Source organism: Phlebotomus papatasi, chromosome 2, assembly GCF_024763615.1.
Source record: "Phlebotomus papatasi isolate M1 chromosome 2, Ppap_2.1, whole genome shotgun sequence".
Classification (NCBI taxonomy): Eukaryota; Metazoa; Arthropoda; class Insecta; order Diptera; family Psychodidae; genus Phlebotomus; species Phlebotomus papatasi.
The window spans coordinates 32,166,205-32,194,179 of record NC_077223.1 but is presented as its reverse complement, the minus strand read 5'-3'; the positions used below and the strand labels follow the sequence as shown (position 1 = coordinate 32,194,179).

The 27,975-nt window shown below is 33.7% G+C and overlaps 1 protein-coding gene across 2 annotated transcripts in view; it reads right to left on the bottom strand.

The window, feature by feature from the left end:
* Positions 1-27,547, bottom strand: part of LOC129803525 (protein SOX-15) — a 45,984-nt gene extending 18,437 nt beyond the window's left edge. Inside the window, exons 1-4 of one of the 2 annotated variants that reach the window (XM_055850152.1) lie at positions 26,940-27,547; positions 10,476-10,750; positions 10,251-10,411; positions 367-433 (exon numbers count right to left, since the gene is read on the bottom strand). In XM_055850152.1, coding sequence (XP_055706127.1) covers positions 367-433; positions 10,251-10,411; positions 10,476-10,720 — 473 coding nt within the window. In that variant the 5' untranslated portion in view covers positions 10,721-10,750; positions 26,940-27,547. The remainder of the gene's footprint in view (positions 1-366; positions 434-10,250; positions 10,412-10,475; positions 10,751-26,939) is intronic. The other variant, XM_055850153.1, reaches the window with a different exon arrangement.
* Positions 27,548-27,975: the final 428 nt, after the last annotated feature.

Here is a 27,975-nt window from a genome sequence, read left to right as displayed (position 1 = left end):
ACATAGTACATACAGTAGACTCTCGCTCAATTGGCCCTTTTTCAATCGGGCGAAAAATTTTGTTGACAATTTTCACGTTTAATTATGAAGTTAATTTGCTCAAATTCGCTGTAGTTCTTCCTAATTTATCGTGATTCTTTATAATTGAGATCGATAAACGATAAACCAGATGACATTTTGGCCCAATTGCCCAATTGAAAGAGAGTCTACTGTATTACAAAATTATTTTGAAAAACAACTTTGTTTAACGTAAAACTAATTCCGCAACGAGTATGGTAAATGCTATTTTTGTCGGAAGTTCTTGCCATTTCAACAACTACTTTTCTTTTGAAAATAAATATGTTTAGAAATTCATATTTAACTTACCGTAAACGTTTGGCTTCATCGATGAATGGACGTTTCTCATCTTCACTCAGCAATTTCCATTCGGCACCTGAAATTGTATCTCAGATTGTATTGAAAGTGTTCAGGAGGAGTAAATCCAAAATAGGAAGCTTTGTAAGGGAGAATGAGAACATTTCGAATAAGAGAAATTTCTGTAATTGCTCGTTTTTGGCAAACATTGACAATATCCTGCGAAATGTTGGAGGAAGAGTGTTTTCTGCCTATTCACCATAGCTTTTCGGCAGTGAAATTGTGTTTAATTCAGAAACAATATTTTCAGTGTACAACTGTGTGTATGTTGGGGATGGTAAATAATGGAATATTGTTGTCAGAGTATTCAGTAGGGTCCTTTTCATGTTTCATCCTCATTCTCTGGTATATGGCATGTACAAGGGAAAATTCATCAATGTGCGGAGCTTTTTGTGCGAAAGTTTCAGGTGAAATTTACGTGGGAGCCGTAACTCACTGAATTTAACCATCTCGCTCTCTATATTATAATACCTTCCTGATAATGCCAAAAATTCAGCAGTTTGTCATTGTTTGGAAGAGAGAGAGGTTATTTTTTTTCTCCCTTGGTTTCGTTGCTTTTTGGACAGGGAACGGAATTTCAGACAGGTGTATGTTATTTATTCGAAAGGGGGTGGTGGTTTGGTGAAGCCGCGCGTGCTTTCACCAAACTAGGAGACATCGTCATCGTGCAATTGTCGAAGGAAACAATGCACAATTCTATTGTCACCATGACAACAGAACTCGAGTTTTTCGTTTTGATTAAATGTCGTCGTTCCACCCTTTCTGTGCCAACCACTACCCATTCCCCAAGCCAAGATACCAACTTTCGATTCTGGGAGCAAACAATGGCGCCAGAGTTGTGGATGGTAGAATGAACAACGACATAGTTTCCACCACATTCGAGACGTGTTTGGCTCAAATGTGGGGATTTTGCAAATAATCTCAACCATTTTGTGTTTTCGGATATAGACAGTGGTTCATGAGGAAATTGTAACAACTGTTTTTATGTTCTAATACTCTTGTTCTCTTACACTTTTCATTGTTAGATTCGAATGGAACATTTGTATTGCTAACTTCTCTGCATTAAATTTTCAAAGTTCGCTTTTAATTAGGATTTTATGAAATTGTTTTATTTGAAATATTTCTATAGATATAATAACTATTATGGCTATTGTCTTTAGTATTTATTAGTATACAAAAAGGAGAATCTTTTTATTTGCTGACTTGAAAAAAATTAACACTAAATTATTTCAAAATTAACCCTCTAAACCGTAATACAGGCTTTAAACTAAAGGTTTTGCCTCAGTTTCTGAAGGTTGCGAAATTCTAAATGATAAGCAATTTTAGTGATGATAAGAAATTAGAGAGGTTAAGCTGTGGGATCCTGTCTGACCCACTAACCCTTTATAGAAGATTGAGAAAGGATCTATTATATTTTTTGATGGTTTACTTCTTTAAAGTAAACACACTCCAAAAGCATTGGCCCAAGTTCGGAAATTAATACGGTTACGATTATGGATAGAGGAGGCCCCACACCTGTAACAAATGCACCCTGGCGGACTGACTACCTCCCAGAGTGTGAAGAAACTCATCCATATAGCCTATATATGGAATAAAACATCATGACTTTTCTAAGTGATACTCCATTGGCTAATTCAATCCCATTTTGAGTATAGTACGCCAGAATTCAATATCTGTACTCCTCTAGGCGTAGTTAGGGCATTATATAATTTCAGGACAAACTTCAAGACAACTTCAAGAACAAATTTTCTAAGTTCCGACGGTTCCAATTTCAACAGAATATTCTCTGTCGGTGGCGATAGTCGTATTGGAGTATCTCTAAAGTCTTGAAGTCTTAGGGGTTATAATTATGTCTGATTCTACAAGAATACGGTGCTTTTTTGTTTTTTTTTCTTCGGTGTCGTTTCAAGAGATTTTAATCAGCTTTCTTTTGATGAAATTCTTGTTAAAAATGTTAATTTTTGACTGACTAATTGCAAAAAGATGAAAAGTTGACAATAATCTCAGAAATCCAAATGCGAGTTATGCTGAAATCGCGAAGATTATAATTCGGTTTTGGATCAAGGTTCAAGACTGTTGCTCAGAAGCCAGGAGGAAGTGGCCGAAAACCTGGGATTCAGGACAAGGGGATGTAAGAGAAAGTGCTTGAGAAGAGAAAGATGGGAATACGTTGTATAATAATAATAATAATAGTGGCACAACGTTTCATAGAGAAACTAGGTGTTCCCACAAGGGGAGTTCGGGACATCCATTATTTTTTTTTGATACAGGGATGGGGTTGTCAGTCCCATGCGCCGTGGAATCAAGTGCACTGAACCTCACTGGATGCAATTCGAACACTTTTAACCCTTTAAGGACGATTGGAACACCGGTGTCCCATAAAGAAAATAATTTTTCCTGACTACGGAAAGTTATTTTTTCCTTATGTTTATTCGTAGTTGCAAAATAGAAGGTTAAAGGAATCTAGGATATTTTTTGGAAGTCTCCAGCTTTTTGATATATAGTAAATTTTTAAACTCAAAAATTACAAATTTTTAAATTCTCTTAATGAAAATTAATTTTAAATATTTTTTATACTTCCAATTTTTTTTAAGCAAAACCATTTTAGTATAAGAAAATAGAATACTCAAACATAATATTTTTCATTAAATTGAAAATTATCATTCATTAGTATTGTCAGAAAAATTACTTAAATTTTTAGGCTACTTTTATTCCTATCGTTCATAGACACACAAAATACACCAAATCAGACTCTGTTGGCTTTTCGAAGGCCAGATATAAGACCTTTCACTGGTTCTGTTCATTGATTTCATTTTTATTGCTGATTTTCGGTCCGCGAAAACTGTCTCGTCGTTAAAGGGTTAACGCCAGAAAAATTCCTGGTGACCTAAAGGGATTCGAACGCGGAACATTTGCATCATAGAGTGAGTGCTCTACCACTTGACCCATTGAGTGCCCCATTATTGAAGCTTGGTCCATAAAATCAAGAAGAGGAATAGTTTGATAACCTACAAATCTGAGGACGCTCCCCATCGGACCGACAAATACCGTCAAAGTTCTAAAATAAGGTCACGAAAATTTAACGATCATCTTTTCAAAGAATTCTAGAGCTGTGCGATAAGATATTCAACCCGTCCTTCACTCCGAAAACTTGCCTGATTTCGAGAGAAAGTGGAACAAAGCCCTCCGAGACAGTGGAAACGTGCTTGTCAAGTCCTTTATTAAAGGAATTAAGAAAAAGGTGCGAGAATTCGGCGAGAAGTCGTTGGATTAAAAAAAAATCCCAATAAAATTATCTTTCCGAAAATACATTTGTTTTTTCATATAGGGTAAAAAGTGGAAAGCGAGTCAGTTTGGAAAGTGGGACCAAGTGTGGAATGTGAGACACCTCCCTAAAAAGCCTAAAAACTTGATAATAAATCAATTAAATATAAAGCAAGTGACAAAGGACCTGGGCGGATTGGGTATTGAAGTGTGCTAAAACGTTGCATTCGCTTTAATTTAAAGCTTTAATTGCTGGACAGCGCGGGGCGTCTATGTGAAATTTACAGAACCTCTTTTTGGTTGGACGTCCAGGAAGTTCTTGGTAATATTTCAAGGATTCCTCAAGTGCTACCCGGACATTAAGCAGGGATTAGAATAAGTATCCAATGTGCAAGTATACGTAGACAACCCTCAACAATTGATTTTCTACATATTTCGTATAATATTTTGTCATTAATATCACTGTGTCCATCTTTCCAAAAGTTTTTGTCTCACTTTCCAACATTTTGTCCATCTTTTCAAAATGTGTTCTTTTCTAATTTGTTTGAATATTCTAATTAATTGGTTGAAATTTCTAATAAAGCTGTCAAGATTCTATTAGAGTATTTTACAAGGAATCTCATGATACAAAGTAAATGGAAAAAAAATATTTATTCGGCTTACAAATGCATTTGAAATTGAACTTTTTCTTAAGTGTCTCCCTTTCCATAATTCACCCTATACTGTGGTTAACATGTGAGAGGTATTTTTCATTAGGGAAAATTTATCATCTAAATGCTTTATTAGAAATATATTTTTTTTTCGATAACAAAATTGAGTAATTTTTACTTTAGAAATGTTCTAACTTATGAAACTTTTGACTATTATGTTTAAGCGATTAATGGAACTGTTAATCAGGTTAAGCTTAGAATTCCTTTGCCACTTCTGCTCTTTTCTTCCACACCTCCTACCTAAATCTTTGCTGTCTGTCTGATTATATTGTATATCTTATCCTATTCACATGCCACAAGGCAAGGTTATTGTTGTGCAAGTGGCTGCTCGAGTCATGGCTGAATATGTTCTTAAGGCTTTCCACTTGCAAGAGGGTTGTCTACACAATGGTAGTACATCTAATTATTCTTATCTTCGTTTAACAGTTTCCAAATTTGAATATTTCCTATATTATTTAGCTTTTCTGTATGTTTAAGTCTTTCCCGCCAGATTTGTTTAGAGTTCGCACAGGTTGTATCGGAGTTTGAGTAGATTTTTTTCTGAGTGTAAAATAGAAAATCCTCTCATCATTTTTCCCATTTACTTGCTTTCGCGCAATGTAAATATTGACAATCGATAATATTTTTTTTTCGAATGAAATGAGCCATATGTCCAATTAATGGGGAAGTGCATTGGCAAAAAACAATGGATTCACCACCCTCTCTCATTGTTGATCGGTCTCATCCTTGTTTCCCTTTGCACTTGTCTGAGCCGATGTGTGTTCAAATCTATCATCCGGCAAATTTAGATGTTTCTGAAGTGCATATTAACACACCATCTATTGTTTGGGGTATGTGAAGAGTGGGCGGGAAAGTGCAAATATGTTTTGGGTGGATGTTTAAGCGAAAATATGTCAGGCTTTTGAGGGTTAAAAACAATCTGCGTGTCAATATTTAACGTCTATCTATTGAGGGAGTGAGTATTTTCCTATTGTCTCTCATTCTGGAAATTAAATTAGATTTAGAGGATTTTTCTCCATCTTTTCCAATGTTGAGAAAATATTTAAATAACACTCAAACGGATAGAGAACGAAGGCAAACTTTTTCCTCTTAAGGATTTTATGTCTTGGTGGAAAATTGTCAGAAACAGATTTGTTTGTCCAGTAGTGGCAAAGGGAGAAAGATATACGCGAGGAAAAATAAGGGGTTGAAGATATTCCATAGTATAATAAAGTCTTTTATCAATTCTTTTCCGTATTCTCGTATCATTGATAAATCATTTAATTGAAATTCGATCCTCATCTCTCCTTCCTATTCGATATATACTCTCCTTATTCATTCAATCAACTTTGTCTGGGTTTTTCTTCGTCAACAATCCATCCCCAATACAAAAGACACATACCATGTTGTAATTTTGCTCTCTGGGAATTCTTTCACAATCTCCAGATAGAAATTGTCTTTCAATTCCTCAACACATTTCACCATTCACATTTGTTGTTTTTCATCAATGCCAAGTGATTGTTGATGGAACAATGACATCATTACAGGAGGAAACAAAATTGATTGAACACACTTTCTAACCCATTGATTTTCATTTTCCTTTGTGCATTTACCTTAATGATGCGTCGAATATCAGTGAATGGAAAACTTTTTCAACCATTTGATTGTTTTAGGAATACAATTTTATCGAAATAATTTCCAATTTTATTAAAAAAAAATTGAAACCTTTTATAGGATATTTTATGTTGAGTTTTTGATAATGTTTACCCATTAAAACCCGCTTAAACAGTAATACTAATGCGTGACTATAGACTGTAGAGGAACTATGTCCTTTCATAGACGAGATTGTCCAATTTCGAATCTTGTTAGACCTAAAAACTTTGTGGTAGTAGGAATACTAAGACGCATTTTGATTTAAAGGAGATCCGAATCTTAAACAGTTGTATCATATTCATAGTGCGGACGCTCTATCTGTTTATCCATTGCGTGCCTTAACCCTTAAAGACGATTGGGACAGATGCATCCTTCCTAACCGTGGTGTCACATATAAGATTAATATTAATATTAAGAAAATCCGGAGAGAGAGATAGGGTAAAATGAGGTAATTTGGAACCATTTACAATTTGGGACATTTGAGATTTTCTCATTGTTTCAGATGAGCGAAGAGAAAACAAAAAAGACGATTAAGAAGAAAAGGAACAGCTTCTATTTCTTTTGAATCTCTAAAACAGTGAGAAAATCTCAAATGTCCCAAATTGTAAATGGTTCCAAATTACCTCATTTTACCCTATATAGTATGCAAAATTTCAAATGGAATATCACGTGTGTTAGAAAGAGTACACTGTAGTGGAGCAATACGATGAGTAAGATATTACTGTTCGTATTAAGTGCTTTCTGAATCGTATCACAGGCAATTCGAGCAATTTTCCAGGCGTTCCAACTGTGATTCGGTCAGTTTTCGAGCGAAACGCGAGAGAAAGGCAGGAATACACTTTCTATCTTTTTTTTTTGCCATTCTCGCAGTTCAGAGAGTATTAATCTTCATATTAATCTTATATGTGACATGTAGGGGAATTCCGTAATTTTCGTGGCATTGTCACATGTAAGCCCGAAACCTGACAATTCCAATCGAGCTTTTCTTTGTCATATCATATGAGTTTGAAAATGCAAATCACTGATTTTTTAATGAAATGCCTTTTTAGTGATACAGTAGACTCTTCGATATCCAGCACTTCGATATCCGGGTGACAGCTGCCAAACACTGGCGGTTGATATATTCAAAATTATTTTCACTAAACATGAAGTTTGTCCAGAGTGAATTAAAGTATTATTAACATTGTATCGAAGTTTTTAATACATAATTGTGATAAAAAATGAAACATAAGCACACCATGAAGAAAATTCTCTTTTTCTTTGTCAGACAGAAAATAAATTCACACTGCACAAAATAGAAAAACCGTTGATCATTCAAAAACCTAAATGTCATTTTGTCCCCCAGTCAGCCGGATATCGAAGAGTCTACTGTATTATGCAAATACAGTCTGTCTTGGTTGATTGCAATATATTTTAATAGCTAAATAGTTTTAAGTCACACGTTTCCTGAAAATAATTAGGGCAAATTTATTGGCAAAAAACAAATGGTCAGTAAAAAGTCAAAAGTAGTCAGCAAAAATTAAATTTGATCGGCAAATAATTCGAAATATATACCTAATCAGTGAAAAAAATCAATTTTTTCAGTAAAAAGTAAAATTTTGTCAGTAATAAGTTAAATTTGGTCAGTAAAAACTTCGAATTGATAAGTAGATATATTCGAGTTGATCAGTAAAAATTGGTAATTAATCAGCAAAAAATTAAAAATGATCAGTAGAAATATTCGTATTTATCACTGAAAATTTAAAAAGTGGTCAGCAAAAAATTAAAAAGGAGCAGTAAGAAATAAATTTAATTTTTTACCGACCACTTTTTATTTTTTACTGACCACTATGTTTTTTTTACTGAAAATCTTTTTCTTTTTACTGATCATGTTTTATTTTTTACTGATCACTTTTTACTATTTACTGATCATGTATGTTTCATTTGTTGCTGACCACTTTTAATTTTTGACTGACCGTTTTTAATAAAGTACTGCTCTTTTTTAATTTATTACTGATCTTTTTAAACTTTCTACTTCCCCTTTTTTTATTTTTTATTGACCATATTTTTATTTTTACTGATCATTTCGATTTTTTTGCTGACCAAATTTGACTTTTTACTGCTCGTTTATTCAATGCGAAATTTATTAAAGGAATATGGGAAAAAGTGTTCGAAGCCAGAGTGTGTGCGAAACCTGAAAGCCTTCCCTTAATTGAAGAATCGATATTTTTCTAAATGTAAGAAGCCTGCTAAGCTGATCTGAAAGCAGCCATAGTTTATGTTAGTTTTTGAACTGTGAAATATTAAGCGGAATAATTTAAAATTTCAGCTAATTGTGTACAGATGGGGAAGCTTTGAAATTTTTTCTGTATTTAGGGTAAAGTGGTACAAGTTAGACCATGGTACAAGTTGGACAGGGTTCTTTTTTCTTGATAAATTTAGTACTTCATTTTTATTTGTATATTTTTAATGCTTTATGGCTCCGGCACACCTTTTAGATCAGGAAAATTTCATGAAGTCGAAATTCGAAACCCTTTCTTTCTCACATGTTTTGCATATCAAGAAGAAGAAGAAGAAGAGTGCGAGAGAATGAGATAGACATATGCAAAACACGTGAGAAAGAAATGGATCCGAAATTCGACTTCATGAAATTTTCTTGATCTAAAAGGTGTGCCCGAGCCATTAGTTTTATAATTTGGTTCCTTATGCTTAAAGGTCTCTACACATTGGGAGCAATTTTTGTCAAAAATTGCATTTTTGAAGGAAATTGTCTGCACTGCTGTAGGCAGAACTGTCAAAATTCTGTCAAAAATGCAATTTTTGACGAAAATTGCTCCCAATGTGTAGAGGCTTTAAGAAAAATTTAGTACTGTATTTATTAAGAAAAAATCCCTGTCCAACTTGTACCGGCGAAATGTCCAACTTCTAACATTATGTCCAACTTGTATCACTTTACCCTAATTCAGTTTTATTTGAGAGAAATTTAAATCACGAAAAAATCTTAGGCAAAGTTAAAAGTTATCACGTTAAAAATTGTCCTTTTGAAAGAATTTAACATTTATTCTTATCCTGTGTAAGGAGTGTCATCATGGCATATTATTTTTTAAACCTTTTAATACTATGAAGTGATATAATAGATTTTATTCTGTTTCATTAACAAAGGAAGGTTAATCTTAAAGAATAGTTAACTCAACATTAGAAGACTTTCATTAAGAATAAGGGGTTTGCTGTAAAATGTTATTTATATCTCGGACTTTCCCTTGATATCTCTGTCAACTCAATCAAAAGTCATAATGTGACAACTTTAAGACGTTTTCAACCACCCTCACTCTTACTAAATCTAAAATTATACTACGTTGTCGTACAATATGCCACGGAAGTCGGATACGAGAAGGAAATTAAATCGAATGTAAAATCGGAAGTTACATTTTGAGCCTTGTAAATGTGTTTACAATTGTCATTTTTAGTATGGGGTGTGTAGTAGGTAGAGTAGGTACGTCGGTGTAAAAAAAAAGGTCCTCAATGCTCCCAAAATACGAAAAAATGGCACACATTTTTCTTCTATACCAATTCCATTGGGAGAATTTTCGTCGGAAAAGTGAATGAAATAGGGAGAAGGAGGAAAGCCTTATACAATGGGATTGGAATTTTAGGGACAAGGGGGTTGGTGGTACATTGTTCAATTGGATTGACAGGCAATCTCTATCTGGAATTACATCTGTTTGGACAATTGAATCGACTCATAATGCCTTGTTTGACGCAATCAATGACAATACGAATTTTCCTTCACTTTCCACTCCAAACCACACCCCCTCGGCATCCACTCAAATCCATCACGATCACTTTAATATGGTAAGTCCAGGGAGAGGAGAAGGATGATTGTTTGCCGGGAAAATGAACTTGCGATGGATTGCATGAAGAGTGCATATAGCTTTTTGGTTTAGAGGGAGAAATGGTATAGATTTGGACTGAATTAAATATCCAGTGATTTTGTGGGCAAATAAGATGAAGGAAAGTTTTCCCAGTCAATTTACAAAAGGAGGGTTGTGTATTCACCCTCAAACATTGTCATTTGATGCACCTCAATGGCCACTCAATAACAGATTATTTCGATGGTGTTTGAGTGGATATTTCTAAGTGGAGGATAGATAGAGGGGGATCTACACATTCCTCTGACCTGGTGTTTTGGATTATTAGGGGTTTTATCTTAAGTGTTGGAGAGATTATCATTTGCTTATAGGGGACGCTTACCAAGTCTTTTAGAGATCTCTGAGTTGTGCATCTTGGGATTATCCTGGGCTATCTTACGACGCTGTAGACGTGACCATACCATAAAGGCATTCATGGGACGCTTTATATGTTCCTCCGTGGCACGTTTAGTAGTGTTCTGACCCATAAGACTGCAGAAGAAACTTGGAGGATAGTGTATCATAATATACTCCCGAGTTTGGGATTAGTTAATAAGTATTAACCTACTTTGTGCTTCCGGAGTTGTTCATCATACCTCCGATGTTCTGATGCAGATTTCCAGCTGTCTGTGTTTGGGTCTGATGGTGATGCAGGGAGGCTGTCGAGGTGGCATGAAGATTCTGTGCGGTGTGCAAATTGAGGGTGTTCAGGGGATGTGACGAGTGATTGGCGATGGTCTGTGTTGTGGGAATTGACAGGGGATGTGGCAGGGACAGCCCAGGCAGAGACAGAGATGGTATTCTGTCCATCATATCTTCGTGCTGCGATGTCCACGGGAGTGCCTGTAAAGAATTATTTAAAGTCAGGAAGGTGCTTTAAATTAACTATACGGATTTATATTAAACGCGTTAAGGTTCAGGTGTTTTATTTATTGTGTCAAAGTGGACCTCAAAAATCCACTGAAGCCCATTGGATGAAATTCTTAACCCATTGAGACTCATTGAGGTATGAACTGATACATCTAAAATTGGGATTTTTTTTTTAATTTTTATTTAGATATTATACTTAAAAAAGAAATTGGATATTTCTAGAAGAAAATATGAATCTATACTTTTCAAAGCTTCATAATATAGTACTTTTAAAAGACTTGTTTATTTTTTTTTTTTCAAAATTTACGTTTTTTTTTTAATTGGTTCCACTACGAATTTGTAGTGTATTTTAGAATTCTACAAGTTTTCCCAGAGAAGTTTCTTTGTCAAAAAATACCATACGGGGTAAAATGTGGCAGAACACATGGGAGAAAATAAAATAATAATTTGATTAATATTTACTTGGTCAAATTCGTATTCCGTGCGCCTTTTCTAAACTACCATAAGTTTATCTAGACACTGATTTCAAGTCATTTTTGAAAAAATGACTTAAAAAGTAAATTCACAGTAAGATTTAGAAAATATATTTCATATGAAAATATGTCAAAAGAATATTATAACATAAACAAGAGCCTGGTAGTAAGATGAATTAAAGTGTCACAAATTACCCCATATTTATCAGTATTTTCCCAGCTTTTTTATAGGCCTTACTGCAAAGTCAACTATTTAGGAAAAGCATGGAAAAGCATATTTTCTATGTACTAATAATAATAATGCTGGCATAATATTCCATAGAGGAACTAGGCCTTCTCAACAGCGAGAGGACATATATTATTATTTTTTGTCTTAGATAGGGGTGGGGTTATCAGTCTTATGCCACGTGGAATCAAGTGCAGTAAAACTGGATGCAATTCAAACACCTATAATGCTAGAAAAATTTCTGATGACCGAAAGGGGATTCCAATTCGAGGTACTTGCATCATATAGATCGAGTACTTTACCACTTGATCCAATGAGTGCCACTAAAAAAAGTTTACTGATCAGAAATCTCTTTAGATTTCTGAGTGTTCATAAGAAAATAATAGGGGAGATTGGGGAGGTTTGGGACAGTTTTTCGTGTTTAGACTTTGAGACACTATTCCAAAAAATCACGATAATGTATTACAATTTAATGCGGGCTATAGGATACTTATGGGTATTGACTTTATAAAAAGTACTCGATAGAACTTGGAAAGCAGCTGAGTTTTCTTGGAGAAGATAAAACATTTAACTTGACGCTTTGTCCCAAACCTCCCCGATGTGGGGCAGTATGGGACGCAAAAGGGGATGTTTGGCACGCATTTTTTCTCGCATAACTTGCATTATTGGAGCACGTTAATTAATTTTAAATACTACTTTAAAAATATTTCTGATAGAAAGAAAAATGTTTCATCTTTTATTTCATACTTAAAAATTAATATCAATTTTATATGTACAATAGAGTCAGTTATTGTCAATCAATTATTTAAAGTATTTTCTTCTTATTTTCCATCTACCTTTCTTTGCTTTTTTTATTCTAAATATTGAAATCATGATCATCAAACTCCTCAGGCGAGTATAGTCTCTTAACACTTTTAGTATTGAACTCATTGGCCGATTCTTGTTTGATTTTACGACAACTCCATGGTACCTGTTTTTCCTTATTTCTCTGAATTAGCTCTCGCCTTTTCTGGAGAACTTGTGAAAATTGTAGAGGATATTGCTCGATAAATTTTCGAGAAAATAGTTTTTAACGGGATTGGGCAAAGATCGAATATCCTCTGAGAAGAAATTATTGATTCCCAAGACATTGATGGTTTGTTTGTCTCTGTAGTTAGAGAAATCTGCTCCACTGGTAAAGTTTACACAAGAGGGAGATTTTTAGTAAAAACTGGGCATTACTCTTCATTTTGACAATAAACAATTGCACGCCACCTACAATCTTGTCGAAAATCAACGTCCCATTCATCCCCTTTCATGTGTCCCAAACATCCCCGCACGTAGTTTTGGTATTTAAAACCTTTATGTAAAAAACAAGAGCATATAATCTCTGAAACTTTTATAAAAATATGTTCCCAGATTACACTGCTACCTAATGAGATAAAAAAGTTTTGATTATATATCGCTTATATAAAATACAAAGAGGAACACTGAGTGAGATGTAAAAATATACAATTTTCATCAATTTTTAAAAAAGTGTTGATAGAATTAAAACAATAAAACTGAGGATATCCATTCTTTTAGTCAAGATACATTTTAATATTGCCTACGATTGAGTAGTGGTTAAATCCCATTTATTTAAAAAAAATAATGAAAAAATCGCCTTGTCCCACACTACCCCTGTCCTAAACCTCCCCGGTCTCCCCTATGCACGTTATGCAATATTTTGGTTTATGGTTTCCTAACATTCAATTCGTCTATTAGTTTTCTTAATAACTTTTAAAATTTGTATGCATATTTTGAAGTTGTAGGATTGGTAGGGAGTTTTGACTAGGGGAAGTCTTTCAGACTTCGCACATACTCTGGCTTCAAACATTTTATATTTTTCACATATTTGTTTAATGAATCTGACCTAGACTTCAATAGATAGTCTTAAGTCACACATTCCCTGAAAAAAAGATCAGGTTTATTTTAGGAGTATGCAAAGCCTGAAAGATTTCCCCTATATGGTGAACTTGAGTCGTTGCATACGTAACTAAAATCGTTTAGGAATTCAAGGGTTAAATTGGCTATGGATTCATATTTAAATGAATGAAATCTCATTTCACGCAGAAACACTTGTAGCCCAGAGACAGACACACATCATAATGAATGAAACATGTGGCCGGGGAATTGGTATCGCAATCTCCAATCTCACAAAACAAACTCAAATAAATCCCAGCGGGTCACCATTTAACACACTTCAGCTACTGTTTTCCTTCTGAAACTCTCCCATTCGTTTCTCTAGGGGAATTTTCCCTTCTTCAGCTGATCACTATTGGAAAATTTATTGATCATCTTCTGCATAGCAGAATTTCCTTTTAAAATTTTCTTAGGTTTTTTCCATACAAGTGGTGTGTTAGGGTCTTGGGTCTCCACTCATCACCCATAAAATCAAATTCCATCGTCATTGAATTAATTCAGAAAGGTGTAATATTTTCTCATTCTGCGTCTGGATCAAGAGCATCCCGAAAAAAGTGTCCCGCTGACTCAGAAATGTTGATTTTGGAATTTATTCACGCGCTCAGCACCGAACAGTTGCCTGTGGATTGCCATTAATTTTTCGGTTGGGTAGACCATCCAACTCTTCTTCGGTCGTCTGATCCAATTGGAAATGGGAAATACACTGGGGGGTAGGAGAACAAGTGGCATCGAAGGTGCGATTCATAATCATTTTCTTTTCATTGAGGAGGGACGACATATATATCTATACACATAGATCTCACGAAATCCCAAATGGGTATCATGGGTAATTTTAATAAAAATGTTGTGTGGAAGTGAGGAAGAACGAAGAGGTGGAGACAAAAATTCCAGGAGATACTTCTTCTTAAGATGACTCTCAAACTGACTGCTGGTCAACGCGCAAGTTCTTTGATGAGAGATGGGGTATCTTGTGGTCACAGATGGAAGAGACATTCTATGGTGCTCTCCAGCTGCGAATTTATTGCAGTATTCTGACTAAGAAATCTTTTCACAGGAGGAGGACAATGTATCGAAGGGGATAGTTTCTCTCAATATCATCTCTAATTAATTACAAATTTATGATCATTTCGAGTGTTGATGATCCAATATTGGATGCCACCATTCGGCCTTTTTCTCCTACTGTTCCCGGTAGGTCTTCTTTTCACCTATTCCAACGAGTGGGTGTCTTTTAACTGCCACGGAGGACGCTCCAGAGGAAATGAAGGGTCATTAAATAATGCCCAATTTAAATAGTCTCATAAAAATGCAATACAGATTCTATAGGGCCACTCTAGGATACCAAATTTTCTTCAATAAAAGATCCATTATAATCGGAAGAGCTTAAGGTTGAGGAGAACAATTTTTAAGAATGGTGACTTTCCTTTTTTATCTTTTTTATATTGTGCGTCATCTTCTTAGGAGGATTCATACCCAAAAATTTCAATAAAACTGAACACTGAAACAACTGTATAGCTCTAAATTTTGTATTCAATAGTAAGTCATTTCTGAAGAAGGTAATTCAATTGATAAAGAATTGCGAAGTGAGACTTTCGGGGTAAGGACAAATAATATTAATCGTACTTATTTTATTAGTCGCTGAGGTGTTTGCTAATCCTGGCTACAAGAATGTGAATTGAATTTTAGGGACCCGTTTAAATGTTAAGAAAGATAAAAATTTTCTTTCGAAATGTTGTAGGTACTCCATAGTAGGGGAAAGTGCTCTTCCTTCGAACGTTCATTCCTTCGAATAATGTGAATTTCTTTTGTTTTTCGTAAGAGATTTCCACTTAATTATCACAGAATTATCAACAATTGATGATAAGCTAACTAATATTTAATAGAAATGTGTAAGTGTTAGGAAAACTAAAAGAAAATTCACATTATTCGAAGGCATGAACGTTCGAAGGGAGAGTACTTTCCCCTAGATAGGTGAAGAATTAGCTTAAAAACAGGATTTAAAAAAATATAATAAGAAGATGCAAATTAAGGATACTTAACAAATTTTTGAGATAACGTCAGCAAACTATAAATCTTTTTCACTTAACGATCTCGCTTGCAATTCTTGCGTTTCTGAATTACAAGCGTCAAAAAAGGTCAATAGAGTCATTAACATTTTTTTTGATATTTGTGAAAATACTAATAAACAGAAACTATATGACTTTCTTCATGTGTGGAAAGCAGTATTGAGAAGTCTATTGTTCAGATAATTGAAGTTATATTTTGAATAAATTATTCTTCGCAAAAATGCTCAAAGGAGAAAAGGCTGCTTTATAGACAAAATCCTCGCAATGGAAGTTCGGAACATCCATTATTATTATTTTCTTGTACGGGATGGGGTTGTTAGTCCCATGCCCCTTGGAACCAAGTGCAGTGAAGCTTACTGGATTCAATTCGAACACCTTTAAGGCAGAATCACATTGACAATAAAATGCTCGCCGTGGCCTCATCGTATTTCGTTAATTTGCGCATTTTCATTGTAATTCTTACGAAAATTCTGGATTACCGTATTACCTTATCTCATACTGGGTGGCACTAGGTGAAAATAATATAAGAAAATTGAAGAAATAAAACGAAAATTCGATAAACGGTGAGCAAAAAAAAACTGTAAGAGAAATTAATCGTAAAGTTTTTTTTGCTCACCGTTTATCGTATTTTCCTTTTATTTCTTCAAATTTCTTGTATTATTTTCACCTAGTGTCACCAAGTATGAGATAAGGTAATACGGTAATCAAGAATTTGCGTAAGAATTGCAATGAAAATGCGTAAATTTACGAAATACAGTGAGCATTTTACTGTCAATGTGATTCTGCCTTTAATGCTAGAAAAAATTGCATGATGACCTAAAAGGATTCTAAACCGGAACACTTGCATCATAGAGCGAGTGCTCTACCACTTGATCTCTTGAGTGTCCCCTGAATGCCTTCCCCTACTCTATAATGAGAATTTTGTATTTATAAATTTACAGAATTGTGACAAAACGAACTTTAAAAGTGCGTTTTGTAACGTCTAGCATAGAAAATTCTATAAGATGTCATTATAAAGAAGTACCGTTCTTTAGGTTATGAACTAAGAAGATTTATAGACCTAGCACAAGAATTGTAACTATTATAATTAAATAACTATAAATAATTTTCGAAATAACTGTAATTGTATGTCGCGTAAACTGTGTGTTTTAACATAAATGTTCCCATTGATCCAATAAACGTTGTTTTAGCTGTTGTAATCTCTATTTGGGGTTAATATAAATAGTGTAAATTTACTTTGTTTTAAATATTTGACCTGGGATATAATTGCCAAAATTACAAACAAATGCCATGCAATTTAATCATAAAATGTTTGTTTTTTTTTTTTTTTTTTTAAATATGTCAGCAGGTTGCAACATTTAGATTTGTGACAGTTTATTGATTTTGCATTTCCAGAATATTTCTTTCAGGATTTAATTTAATTTAATAACAAATCTATTATAGAGGAAGTTGAAATATTCGGAAAATGCAAAAAAAAAGATGAGATGGCAGTTTGTTTTGGACTATAGGGGGAAGTGGGGCACCTTTGAAATTGGGATTTTTCACCTATTTTTAAGTAAATTTGAGCCTTATCGTGATATAACTTATCTGGACACACAGATTGAGAAACTAAATTACATTATAATATGGCTCAATTCGACTGAAGCAAAGGAGACAAATCTCAATTTCAAAGGTGCCCGACTTTCAAAGGTGCCCCACATCCCCCTAGAAGCTTAGAATGTAAAAAAAATCATCTAAAAAGATTACCATAAAATCAAGTTATTGCAGAGCCTATATAGGCCTTAAGATTAGTCAGATAAGCCGAGAGGCGATTAAGTGGAAAATTGACATTATTTTGATTATACTACTGTCCCGTCTTTTACGGAATCCTTATAGCTTAAGTAAGTCCTTAGCTTTAAACATCAATAAATCTTGATTGAAATAGCAGGGGAAATCTTTCAGGCTTCGCACATATTTTGGTTTCAAACACTTCTTATTCTTCCCATATTCCTTTAACTATTGCCTATACCTAACTATTTCTGACCAATTGCAATATATTTCAATAGCTTAGTATTAAGTCATACTTTTCATGAAAATAGTTAGGTCAAATGGGTCAAATTTATTAAAGGAATATAGGAAAAATATGAGGGATCGAGGTTAGAGTGTGTGCGAAACTTGCAAGGCTTGTCCTATGTCTCATTTTATTTTACTTTCTTTTTATAAAAACCTTCTGGATTTCATTTGATTAAAAAAAAACATTATAAAATATTTCGTAATCTTTGAAAATAATTTATCTAAGTTTAATAAATTAATAATTTCTCTACGTACACTTGCTTTCTAATGCCTTTTTTCTGAGTGCATTTTTGTCGATGAATAATTTTAAATAAAGACATTCAACGGGTCTGTAAGGAAAAATGTCTTTTTGAGCTAATGATGGAAAAGGCGTGAAAAATAGTTGTGTTAAGTGGATTGGAAAACATTTCGAATGACTTATGCTCTATCACTTATAGGCTAATAACTAAAATTTTGGGCGCTAATTGTACCATGAATGCAATAGTGCGAATAGATGTTCAAATTACAAATCCATTAACATCCAGAACAAAAATTGGTGGTGAAAAGAACACCATTGACAAGGCACTTTATAAAAAAAGGAATAGTTTAAACAACTTATTCCGTGGGCACGAATGGCATAGAGCTTATTTTTCTTGATGTTACAATACAATGGGTTGTTTTTTCTTGAGGAGAAGAAAAATTGCCTGAAATGATGTTTTTTCCATTGGTGCGTTCTTGTACACAACTCCATTATGGGCAATTACTAGGATGATAATTGTGTTGAAAGCGTTTGCCCAATTCGTCAAAATTATTCCTTTCATAATGTGGGTTTTTTTTCTCTCCATCTCTTTTTTTTCAATCCTGGAAGTCACAATATTTGATGTTGTTTAGCAAGAGAAATAATGGATGATGGCAATTGATAGGTTTTTTTTAGGGAGATAAGACATGAGTGTAATAAGTAAGCATAATAGTGCTGTGCACATCACATTAAAGGTTAAGTCACGTTGTCCTATAATGTTATATAAAAGGGCCTTTGCTGATTGCTCGAACTCATAACTTTGATGCTACTTTCTGAAAATTGGTTGTGTACTATAATTGGTTAATCAAAAGTTATTCAGTGGTCGAACTCATAAAAGAAATTGTTAAAATTGTGTAAAAGTAATGTAATTAAATTTCGAAGAAAAATTATCGGTCAAAGCGTCCATTACCGGTCAAAAACGATCTATTACCGTTTGAAGTATTTGTCGGTTTACTAAAGTTCGGAACCGATTCACATTTGCAAATTATTTTAAAACCGTTGCAATGATTTCTTATTTGTTTTAATCGGTTGGGAAATACCTTCTCATAATGTTTTTTGATGATGATGTTTCTTATGCCCTAGACACACTTACGACTTAAGCCGAGAGACGACTTAGTGGAAAATAATGAAAATGTAGTTTTACCATTATTTCTAATGTAATTACGCTAAGCCGTGTCTCGGCTAATCCTCAGGTCTGTCAAGGCCCTTAGTGTGACACTCTGTTAGACAAGTTGACGATATGTCGATCAATAAATTTAAAATTTTACCAGAATGTTGGATATTTCCACAGAATTCAGAGTAAATATATAAGTTATTTAAGAGTACAAAAAAATAATTGAGTGATTTTTCGTTTTTCTATTTCACATTTTTAAAGCTTTGGCGAATCAGTGATTATTTTATTTTTAGTACGTGTAAACAGATACAGTAGGGTTCCGGAAATTCAAAAGCTTTGGTGTATAAATGACATTTCTTACTTCCCAAGTTCGGATGATATTAAAAAAATTAACGGAATGTATGTGACTTTGAATTATATACTCTTTAACCCTTTAAGGACGATTGGAACACCGGTGTCCCATAAAGAAAATAATTTTGCCTGACTACCTAAAGTTATTTTTTCCTTATGTCTGTACGTAATTGTAAAGTAGAAGGTTGAAGGAATCTAGAATATTTTTTGCAAGACTCTAACTATTTGCTATGTAGGAAATATTTAAGCTCAAAAATGGCGAATTTTTAAATTCTCAAATTCATAAATTGATTTTATTTGTTTTTAATACTTCAATTTTTTTTTAAGAAAAACTCTTGGCGATAAAAAGTACAATACTCATACGTAATATTTTTCATTACAGCGAAAAATATTATTCATTGGCATTGTCAGAAAAATTACTTGATTTTGTAGGCTATTTTCGTTCCTATCGTTCATAGAAGCAAAAAACATACCGAATCAGACTCTGTTGGACTTTGAATGGTTAGATGTAAGACTTATCATTGATTATGTTTCCCAGTTTAATTTTTATTGTTGATTTCCAGTCCGTAAAAAGTATCTCGTCGTTAAAGGGTTAAATGAACCGCTCGTACTTCCTTAGAAATCTTCGTGGTGACGTAGGAGAAAGTGGGGCACCACCAAACAATGATTTTTATTTTTAAACTACTTGGACTATGACGACTATTTCTTCAGTGGACAAGCATCCCTATAGTTTTTATGAATTCATACAGGTCTCGTCCTCTGGCGTCTAAAATATCTGATTAAAAAATCGCACTGTTGCGTGCTACCCCGTGTTCGATAGTGCCCCAGTTTTCCCAATATTCTTTTTATTTTAAACTTTTATAATGTATGTGAATATTCGGGAAGCAACAGGGAAATAGGACTGATTGTCAATTATCCAGAGTACAAATTCTTTTAACATAACCTCATATTTGACAATTTGAAATTAACCGTTCGTCTGTCGTCGTTCGAGAATTTGAGAGATTTAGATTTGAGGAACTCTACTGTATTAAAATTTCCTTTAGGATTTCAATCGACGCATCCACCAATTTTCGGAAACACGGTGAACCAACATTCACTCCGGTATTTCAGTTTTATGTTAATTAGGACTATTCGACACAAAGATGGAATTATGACATTGTTTTCGTGAATGATAAGCGATATATCGAACGACATAGTCGCATAATGCCGATGGACATTTTTGTTGTAGGGTATTTACGAGACATAATGAAATGGGTTACATTACAATTGCCTTTTTTTTATCGTCGTCCCTCAGCGATGGTGCAGTTTTTTCGAGTGTGCGATTGAGAAATCATAAAATACATGCGGAGAATGCTGACACTTTTCCCATGACAACGAAAATTCGATGAAAATTTTTCGCAAATGTAGCCGCAAATTGGTGAAAACTCAATAATAGACTGCGAGTGTGAAAATTTGTTGGGAGAAATGTTGAGAATTCCAACTTTTGCTCATTTAGCAATCCAGCGCGTATTTTTTTTGTACCACTGAGAGGCCACTTCACTATCCACATTTTCCATCCCAATCGAGAGTTAGGGAAATTGTATACGAACGAAGCGGTAGAGTGAAAAAGAGTTAATTGAAATTTTAATGAGGAAACCCGTGCAATTGAGATAAAACGACAATGAATTAATTAAAATGAGTCTTTTCATTAGCACGTGGGCGATGATTTTTCTTGTTGCTACCGCTAAGATATCTTTCTGGTGATATTTTAGTGCCATTTTTTTTTTACTGTGGATGCCCAAAAGCACCTCATGTTGATTAAACAAAATATTTTGATTATTTAACTATTCAAATCTGTTATTTATGCCCGTACGAAGATGATGGTAAACATAGTCTCGCTTTTGGCGGAATAAAAAGAGGATGCTCCTCTGGGTGCCCAATAAACCGGTCTCCAGATACTGACACATTTGTCATAATCATATACAATTTTTATTAATATTCTTCATTATTATTCCATCACACGTTTTTCATGCCATGCATCTAAGCACGATGGAGTTTTGTTAAGGAGCTTTTGTGAGCTTTCTGAATTGATTATGGGAGCTAATTAATTTGCATAGAAATACAATCAAGGTGTAAATGTTGAGGTGTTTTTTCACTCCTCACTGTTCTTTAGCTCTTTTGGAGATGTCTTCATAAATTGCCCATTTTTATCTTTCACATCACCTTTCTGCCCCTTTAGAGGTGTCTTCGTGCTATCATGCTGGGGATATTTAATCCAAAATCTATCTCGATTTTATACGGCCGTCGGCACTTTATATTGTGGAATGATTGGAATTTTTGGATATGTGATTGCTTGTATTATAATCTGGCTATAGGTAGCAATTTTATTATTCACTGGAATATTGATCATCTCGCGTGCGAGACAATGCAATGTTTTATATAGATTTTGAATAGCACTATAATATACATAGCTTCAATTAAATGTAGCAGTAACTAAATAGACTGAATCACTGACTTTGGGACTCACGGCTTCTGCGTACAAGTCTCACATCAAACTTACAACCGGTAAAAAATGTAAGTTGCTTAATAAAGCACTTGGTAGTTTTATAAAGCTAGGGGACAGTGCCCATGCTTGGTACCATTGGAAGCTTCGTAATGACTAAATTTTTCCTATGTTTCTCAATAAACGTGACTCTGCAATATATTTTAAAAACTAGTCACTTTCCCATAGTATTTAAAATATTGTTGCGATGAGTCACATATATATTGCGAAACATGGAAAATTTAGTTATTACGAAGCTTCCAATGGTATCAAGCATGGGCACTTTCCCATGTAACGAAACTTATAAAAAGAAGTAGGGAAGAAGAATTCGATTTGAAAGAACGTCTTCCTGAAAACTTTAGTGGTATAGTTTCAAAAAATCGAATCCAACGAATCATTCCTTTAGCTCATCCCTATTAATTGTTTTTTGCTTTTAATTTTGCAATTTTATTTTGTTTGTCATGGATTTCAACTGTGTTAGATTTGTATGAAATTTTGATTAATACCTTTTGATACTCGTAATACTCCTATAATAATATTCTAATGTCTACATTTATAGTGAAATAGAATGAAATTTCAGGTGCATAGCATTTAATTCGAGTGTTTGGTGAATACCTTGGATTGCTCTATTGGACAATAAGTTTTGGAATGAGGCTGGACTATTAAGTTCATTGTCTTCGGACACAATTAAAGGTTTGATTTTACATGTATTTCAATAAATGTGGGAGGATGTTGGATTTTCCAAGCTAAAAAAATGTATGGATGTGGGGTAATTGTACCAAATTTTGACCAGTAGCCGAATTTTACAATATCAAATTTGAGAATGAGATTTTCAAATTTGAGAATCCTATTCTCAAACTCACACTACTCAGAATACTCACATTGATTTGAGAACGTTTTGTTCGAAAAATCGCACAATAAGATGCTCAATCATATTGCAATATTCATAAAAAATAATAAATAGTATCATTTTAGATGTTTTTGAACATATTTGTTTTTAGTAAATGTGAAAGATGAAAAGGTTGAGTTTACTGAATTATCAAACTCAAACTTTTTTGCTCAAACTCACACAATTTTACTCACATTGAGTTGAAACTCAACTCACATTGGAGACGCTCAGAGCAAGAGTGGTCTCCATTGTATGCGATTCCCTATTAAAACGGTCTACGTTTGCTCTGAGCATCTCATTGTGCAAGTTGCATGCGATTTTTCGAACAAAACGTTCTCAAATCAATGTGAGTATTTTGAGTAGTGTGAGTTTGAGAATAGGATTCTCAAATTTGAAAATCTCATTCTCAAATTTGATATTGTAAAATTCGGCTACAGCTTGCAATTTCGACCACTTCTTTTGTCTTTCAAATTTCCATGAAATTTTAGATTTTCAATACTTTAGAAATTATATCACATAATAATAATAATAATAATAATAATAATAGTGCTGGCACAACATACTATGACAACTAGGCCTTCCCGCAAGGGGATTTCTAGACATGAATTATTATTTTTTCTTGTACGGAATGAGGTTGTCAGTCCTATGCTCGTGGAATCAAGTAATGTAATTTCAGTGATTACTTGATTAGTTTATAGTTCTTCTTCATATTTGTATTTTTTTTTGGTTTTTTAATGAAAAAAAGGACCCCCGCTCTACTCCGATTGGCCTATTTCCGGTGCAGTTGTCAAAAATGACATTGTAAACAGGGGCCCATCAAGTCTAATAAAAAGTGAAGCTATTTTTCACTTTTCGTTCTAAAAATTTTGTAGATATTGCACCGCGACTTAAACAAATTTGCTCGTAGTTCTTGTATTATTTCGGCGAACATTATGAAATATGTATTTTTAGATAGCTTTAAATGCACGATTTCGAAATATATCACACTGATAAGTCAATTCCCTTTAGGAAAAAACTTTCCAATAGTCTTCAGTGCCTCTATGCAAAGCGTATGGTAAAATGAAATGTCGAGAGGCCCCTGTTGTAACAAATAACACACAGTTTGTGAAGGCACGTTTTTATTGATTGGTCTTGGAGGCCAGAATCAACTCCAAGACAGCGATGAACGCATGGGAAAGGGGTAAAAACGGTAAAAAGACGATAAGAGATGAAAATAAACTGAATTGAAAATTGAAAAAAATAGTAGAGGAAAGCGCGCTACCTTCAGACGATTTATGCTTCGCACAAATCATTTTTTAAATGTGTTGTAAATGAATTTGGCCCATTATATTATTATATTTTAATAGCTAGTCCAAAACCTCAAATTTTTAGAAAAGGGCTATGGGTGACATCAATAAGGAACCTGGAGAAAGAATTAAATTGTCCGAAGCTTGAGTCGTCTGAAGGTAGCGCGCTTTCCCCTAAGTTTGAAAGTCATTCAATGCGTTGTCACTCAACGCGGAACTCTCTATATTAGTGTGCCAAGATTTCAGGGCGACTTTTTTCTGTCTCCTGAATGCGAAATTATCGTTAGATAAGAGTAGCCACCAAGAATTTAGAGCAGTTACGTTCGTGTCATTAAATTACGTAGGGGAAAGCGCGTTAACTTCGGACTATTCAAGCTTCGAACAACTTATTTTTACTATATGTTATTAATGAATATGGCCCATTATGATATTATATTTTAACCTAATGGTCCAATGACTTGAATTTCCTGTAAATGGGCGTAAAAAGTTTCAGTCGCCTGAACGAAGCGCGCTTTCCCCTATGCTTGTACATTAGTATGTATGTATTGTAGAAATATTATATTGAAGCCTTTTGTGATCTAAATGCACTTTCTGTCTACGTATATTCATAAAATATTTTAAAATAGAAGAAAAGCCTTGTAGAATTTTTTGATAAAATTGCTCCAATTCTTTTCGGACTGCAATAGTGTAAATGAATTCAATATTACTGATATCAGTTTGTTTACACTATTGGAGTCGCACTCTGAGGTACTCTGCGTTGCATTGCTTCTCTATTACTTTTTTGTTTCCTCCCTTACCAAGGTCTTAGGCCTTTAGGCCTATTTTGACCAGTATCCTACGTTGAAAATCCTTTAAAAACTAAAAACATCCATAAAAATAGATATCAAAATCATCAATCTATAAAATTACTGACAAATACTGAAGAAAAACAATAAATAACAAAGACGGGAACCTTTCACATTAATAGCCGTACTGGCTTCTCTTTTACTTTTGTGCATATGACAAAGTATAGTATAGTTCTCTATGTTACCTAATTTATTGAAAAATGCAATAAAGCTGTATGAACTGCCCCATACTCTTTTAAAACTTTATTCCTTTGTACTGGATGGAATTTTACATAATGATATAATAGATAATATATGTATTTAAACATTTTATTTTCTTTTTAGTAATTGTTATTTATATTTGAATATTATCTTGTGGCTTAGCGGAATAATAAGCCTCAATAAAGATGAAACCTCTCCAATATATTTGCACTAACTTTTTTATTGGCTTGTTTTCTAGTTACTAATCTGAGAATTAGTCGAGAGATAGATTAACGTAATTTTAAATGCAATAATGAATAAACTATAATCTCAAAATTATTACTTAAACTTTCCCTTAACTTGTACTCAGATCTGTAAGGGTATGTTGCTATTAATTGTCGAACTGGTATTATTGAACACCACACTAAATAAAATTTTATATCAAATTTTACATTCATTTAATCACAATATTTACATATAGCAATAACTTTCAAGTGTAATTTTTCATTTTGTTTCATAAACTAAGATAATGGTTGAAAATATAATCTTGTATTTCCTATTTATTGATAAATTGATAATATATTTAAATTTTGAATTTGTTTTTTCTTGATTATAGGTGAAAATTTCTGTTATGGAATTTTGATTTTTTAAGATTTATCATATAACCCAGGGGAGTGATATGATCTTTGAAAAATGCGACCAGTTCTAGTGTAATTTTTTTCCTGTTTTCGTACACATTTCACGAGATATCTCCAAAACTATGTAGGTTGCCAATTTAGGGTTTTCGGTTGCCTTTTCGTTATTAAATTGGTTTTTATTTTGTATTAGTGTTTTTTACTAGTTCATTCTACAATGACAGAAAACAGCTAATAAAGTCAAAAGTTTTTTCGGCACGCTAGAAACATATGGGAAACATAGGAAACGTCATGTCCCTGATATAACCACTATATTATTGTTTTTTTTCTAGTATTTATAGTAAACTTGATTAGAAATAATTAAATAGGTAATTTTAAATAAATAATAAATAATTTTGAAATATTTATTGATAAAACATAACATGTTACAAGTAATATAGAATATTTTGTTAACCGAGTGTTTTACTGAACAAGATGTTAATTCATTATCCAAAAGTGTTTTCTATTCTTTAATAATTTAAATTTAATTTAAATATCTGATACTTGATACTGCTTTTGAGCTTGTGCTATGGAAAAGAAATGTTTTAGGTTCATGCTATTTAAAAGGCCACGTTTGCGCAATAGCGTCTACCGCCGTCTTAAGTGTTGGTGACCAATCTCCATATAAAACCGGTGGAAAACTTTTCTTCAATTTATCTACTTAATTTTTGTTTATAGGGGGAAGTGGGGCACCTTTGAAATTGAGATTTTTCTCCCATGTTTAAGTGGAACTGTGCCATATCATAATGTAATTTAGCTTCTCAATTTTATTTAAAAATAGGTGAAAAATACCAATTTCAAAGGTGCCCCCTTTCCCCTAGCTGTTTTGTTTTGAAAGGATTTATGTCGTTTTTATCAAAAGTTTAAATCTCAGATCCAGGATCTGTTATATATAGATTTTCCAATTAATAAGAAAATTGTTAGTTTCTTACAATTGAAAATTCTTTTTTTTATCCGTTTCAAAAGCTATTATCAATTTGTTCTATTGGCACACTTTCTTAATGCTTTCCATTGCTAAATTTAATTTAAAATAAAAACTTTTTTTTCACTCTAAATTCGTTCTTAATTAAAATTCTGTGCGTCTATAGGAGTTGACACAGTATTTGGCGAAAATATTGACATAAAATGTGACCTTTCTTGTAATTAGTGGAGGCTAAATTGTGTGACGAGAGTGTCTTGTGTCAAAATTTTCGACAAATGACGAGTTAAATATTTGACTTTGTCGCAATACTACAGAAGAAATTAGTGGGAGAATACAACAAATTTTCACCTGAATCAATTTATTCGCTGGTTGTTGATAGCACCTCTCGCGGGATGGAAGGAAAAATTCCACTTTATGAGAAAATGTCTCCGAGAAGATGTTGAAAATTGTCACCTAACACACAAACACTTTTCTCTGTCAATTGCTGATTACACGAAAAGGTGAAATTTCTAAAGGTATCACTAATTGGAGAGTATAAATCACGCAATATTTAAATTTCTTCATCACTTTTCTTTTGTAGCAATCACATTATCACTTTTCGTTTTGATTTGAAGAGATGAATTAAAGTCACTGATTCTTTTTTTTTGTCGAGTTTTTCCCACGGAAGTAATTCCTTTAGGGATTTTGTTTATAATTAATTAACTTTACAAGTTAATTAATAAAGAGTTTTAATCATTTAACATCCAGTCTGGTAAAAACCCTAAACGGAACTGTTGGCATAGCTTTGGACAAAAGTACCCAACAATATTATAACTTGCGTGGTGGAATGTTAAAAGATGTGAGGAAAAAGGTGATACACTCATAGAACTCCTTTTGCGCGAATTTTCCCGGAAAAAAGGGGAAAGAAAGATTGCGTGTTGCGTCCGTTTAGCGCGCGAGACAGTGCTGCCGCCACAGTGGTGATGGGCAACTGTCGACGGTACGCGGATGAAGGTGGAAAATTGAACGAAAGAGCAAAATAGCGCAGGCGTCCGCCTTTTGTTACATTGTTATTGGTCGGAAGACACCATTGGCCCGTACATATTGCGATGATGCTGAAACATGGGGCGGCGCTGCTCTAATCAAGCGTATCTTTCTTTATGGCGCGACTCCGTGGGCAATCCGACAAATATAACGAAGACGAAGAAGGGGAATAACGAAGTAACCACGAGAGAGAGAGAGAGATAAATTTTATTTGACTTAAGTTAGACCACGTGATGAGCTTTTGAACTTAACGAGGGGGATCGCTTTGATATGTATAATGTATAAAATGTATATGTATATATATATGATAATGTCAAATAAAAGCTCAGTGAGAAGGTTAATTTTCTCTTGAGTGAGAGAA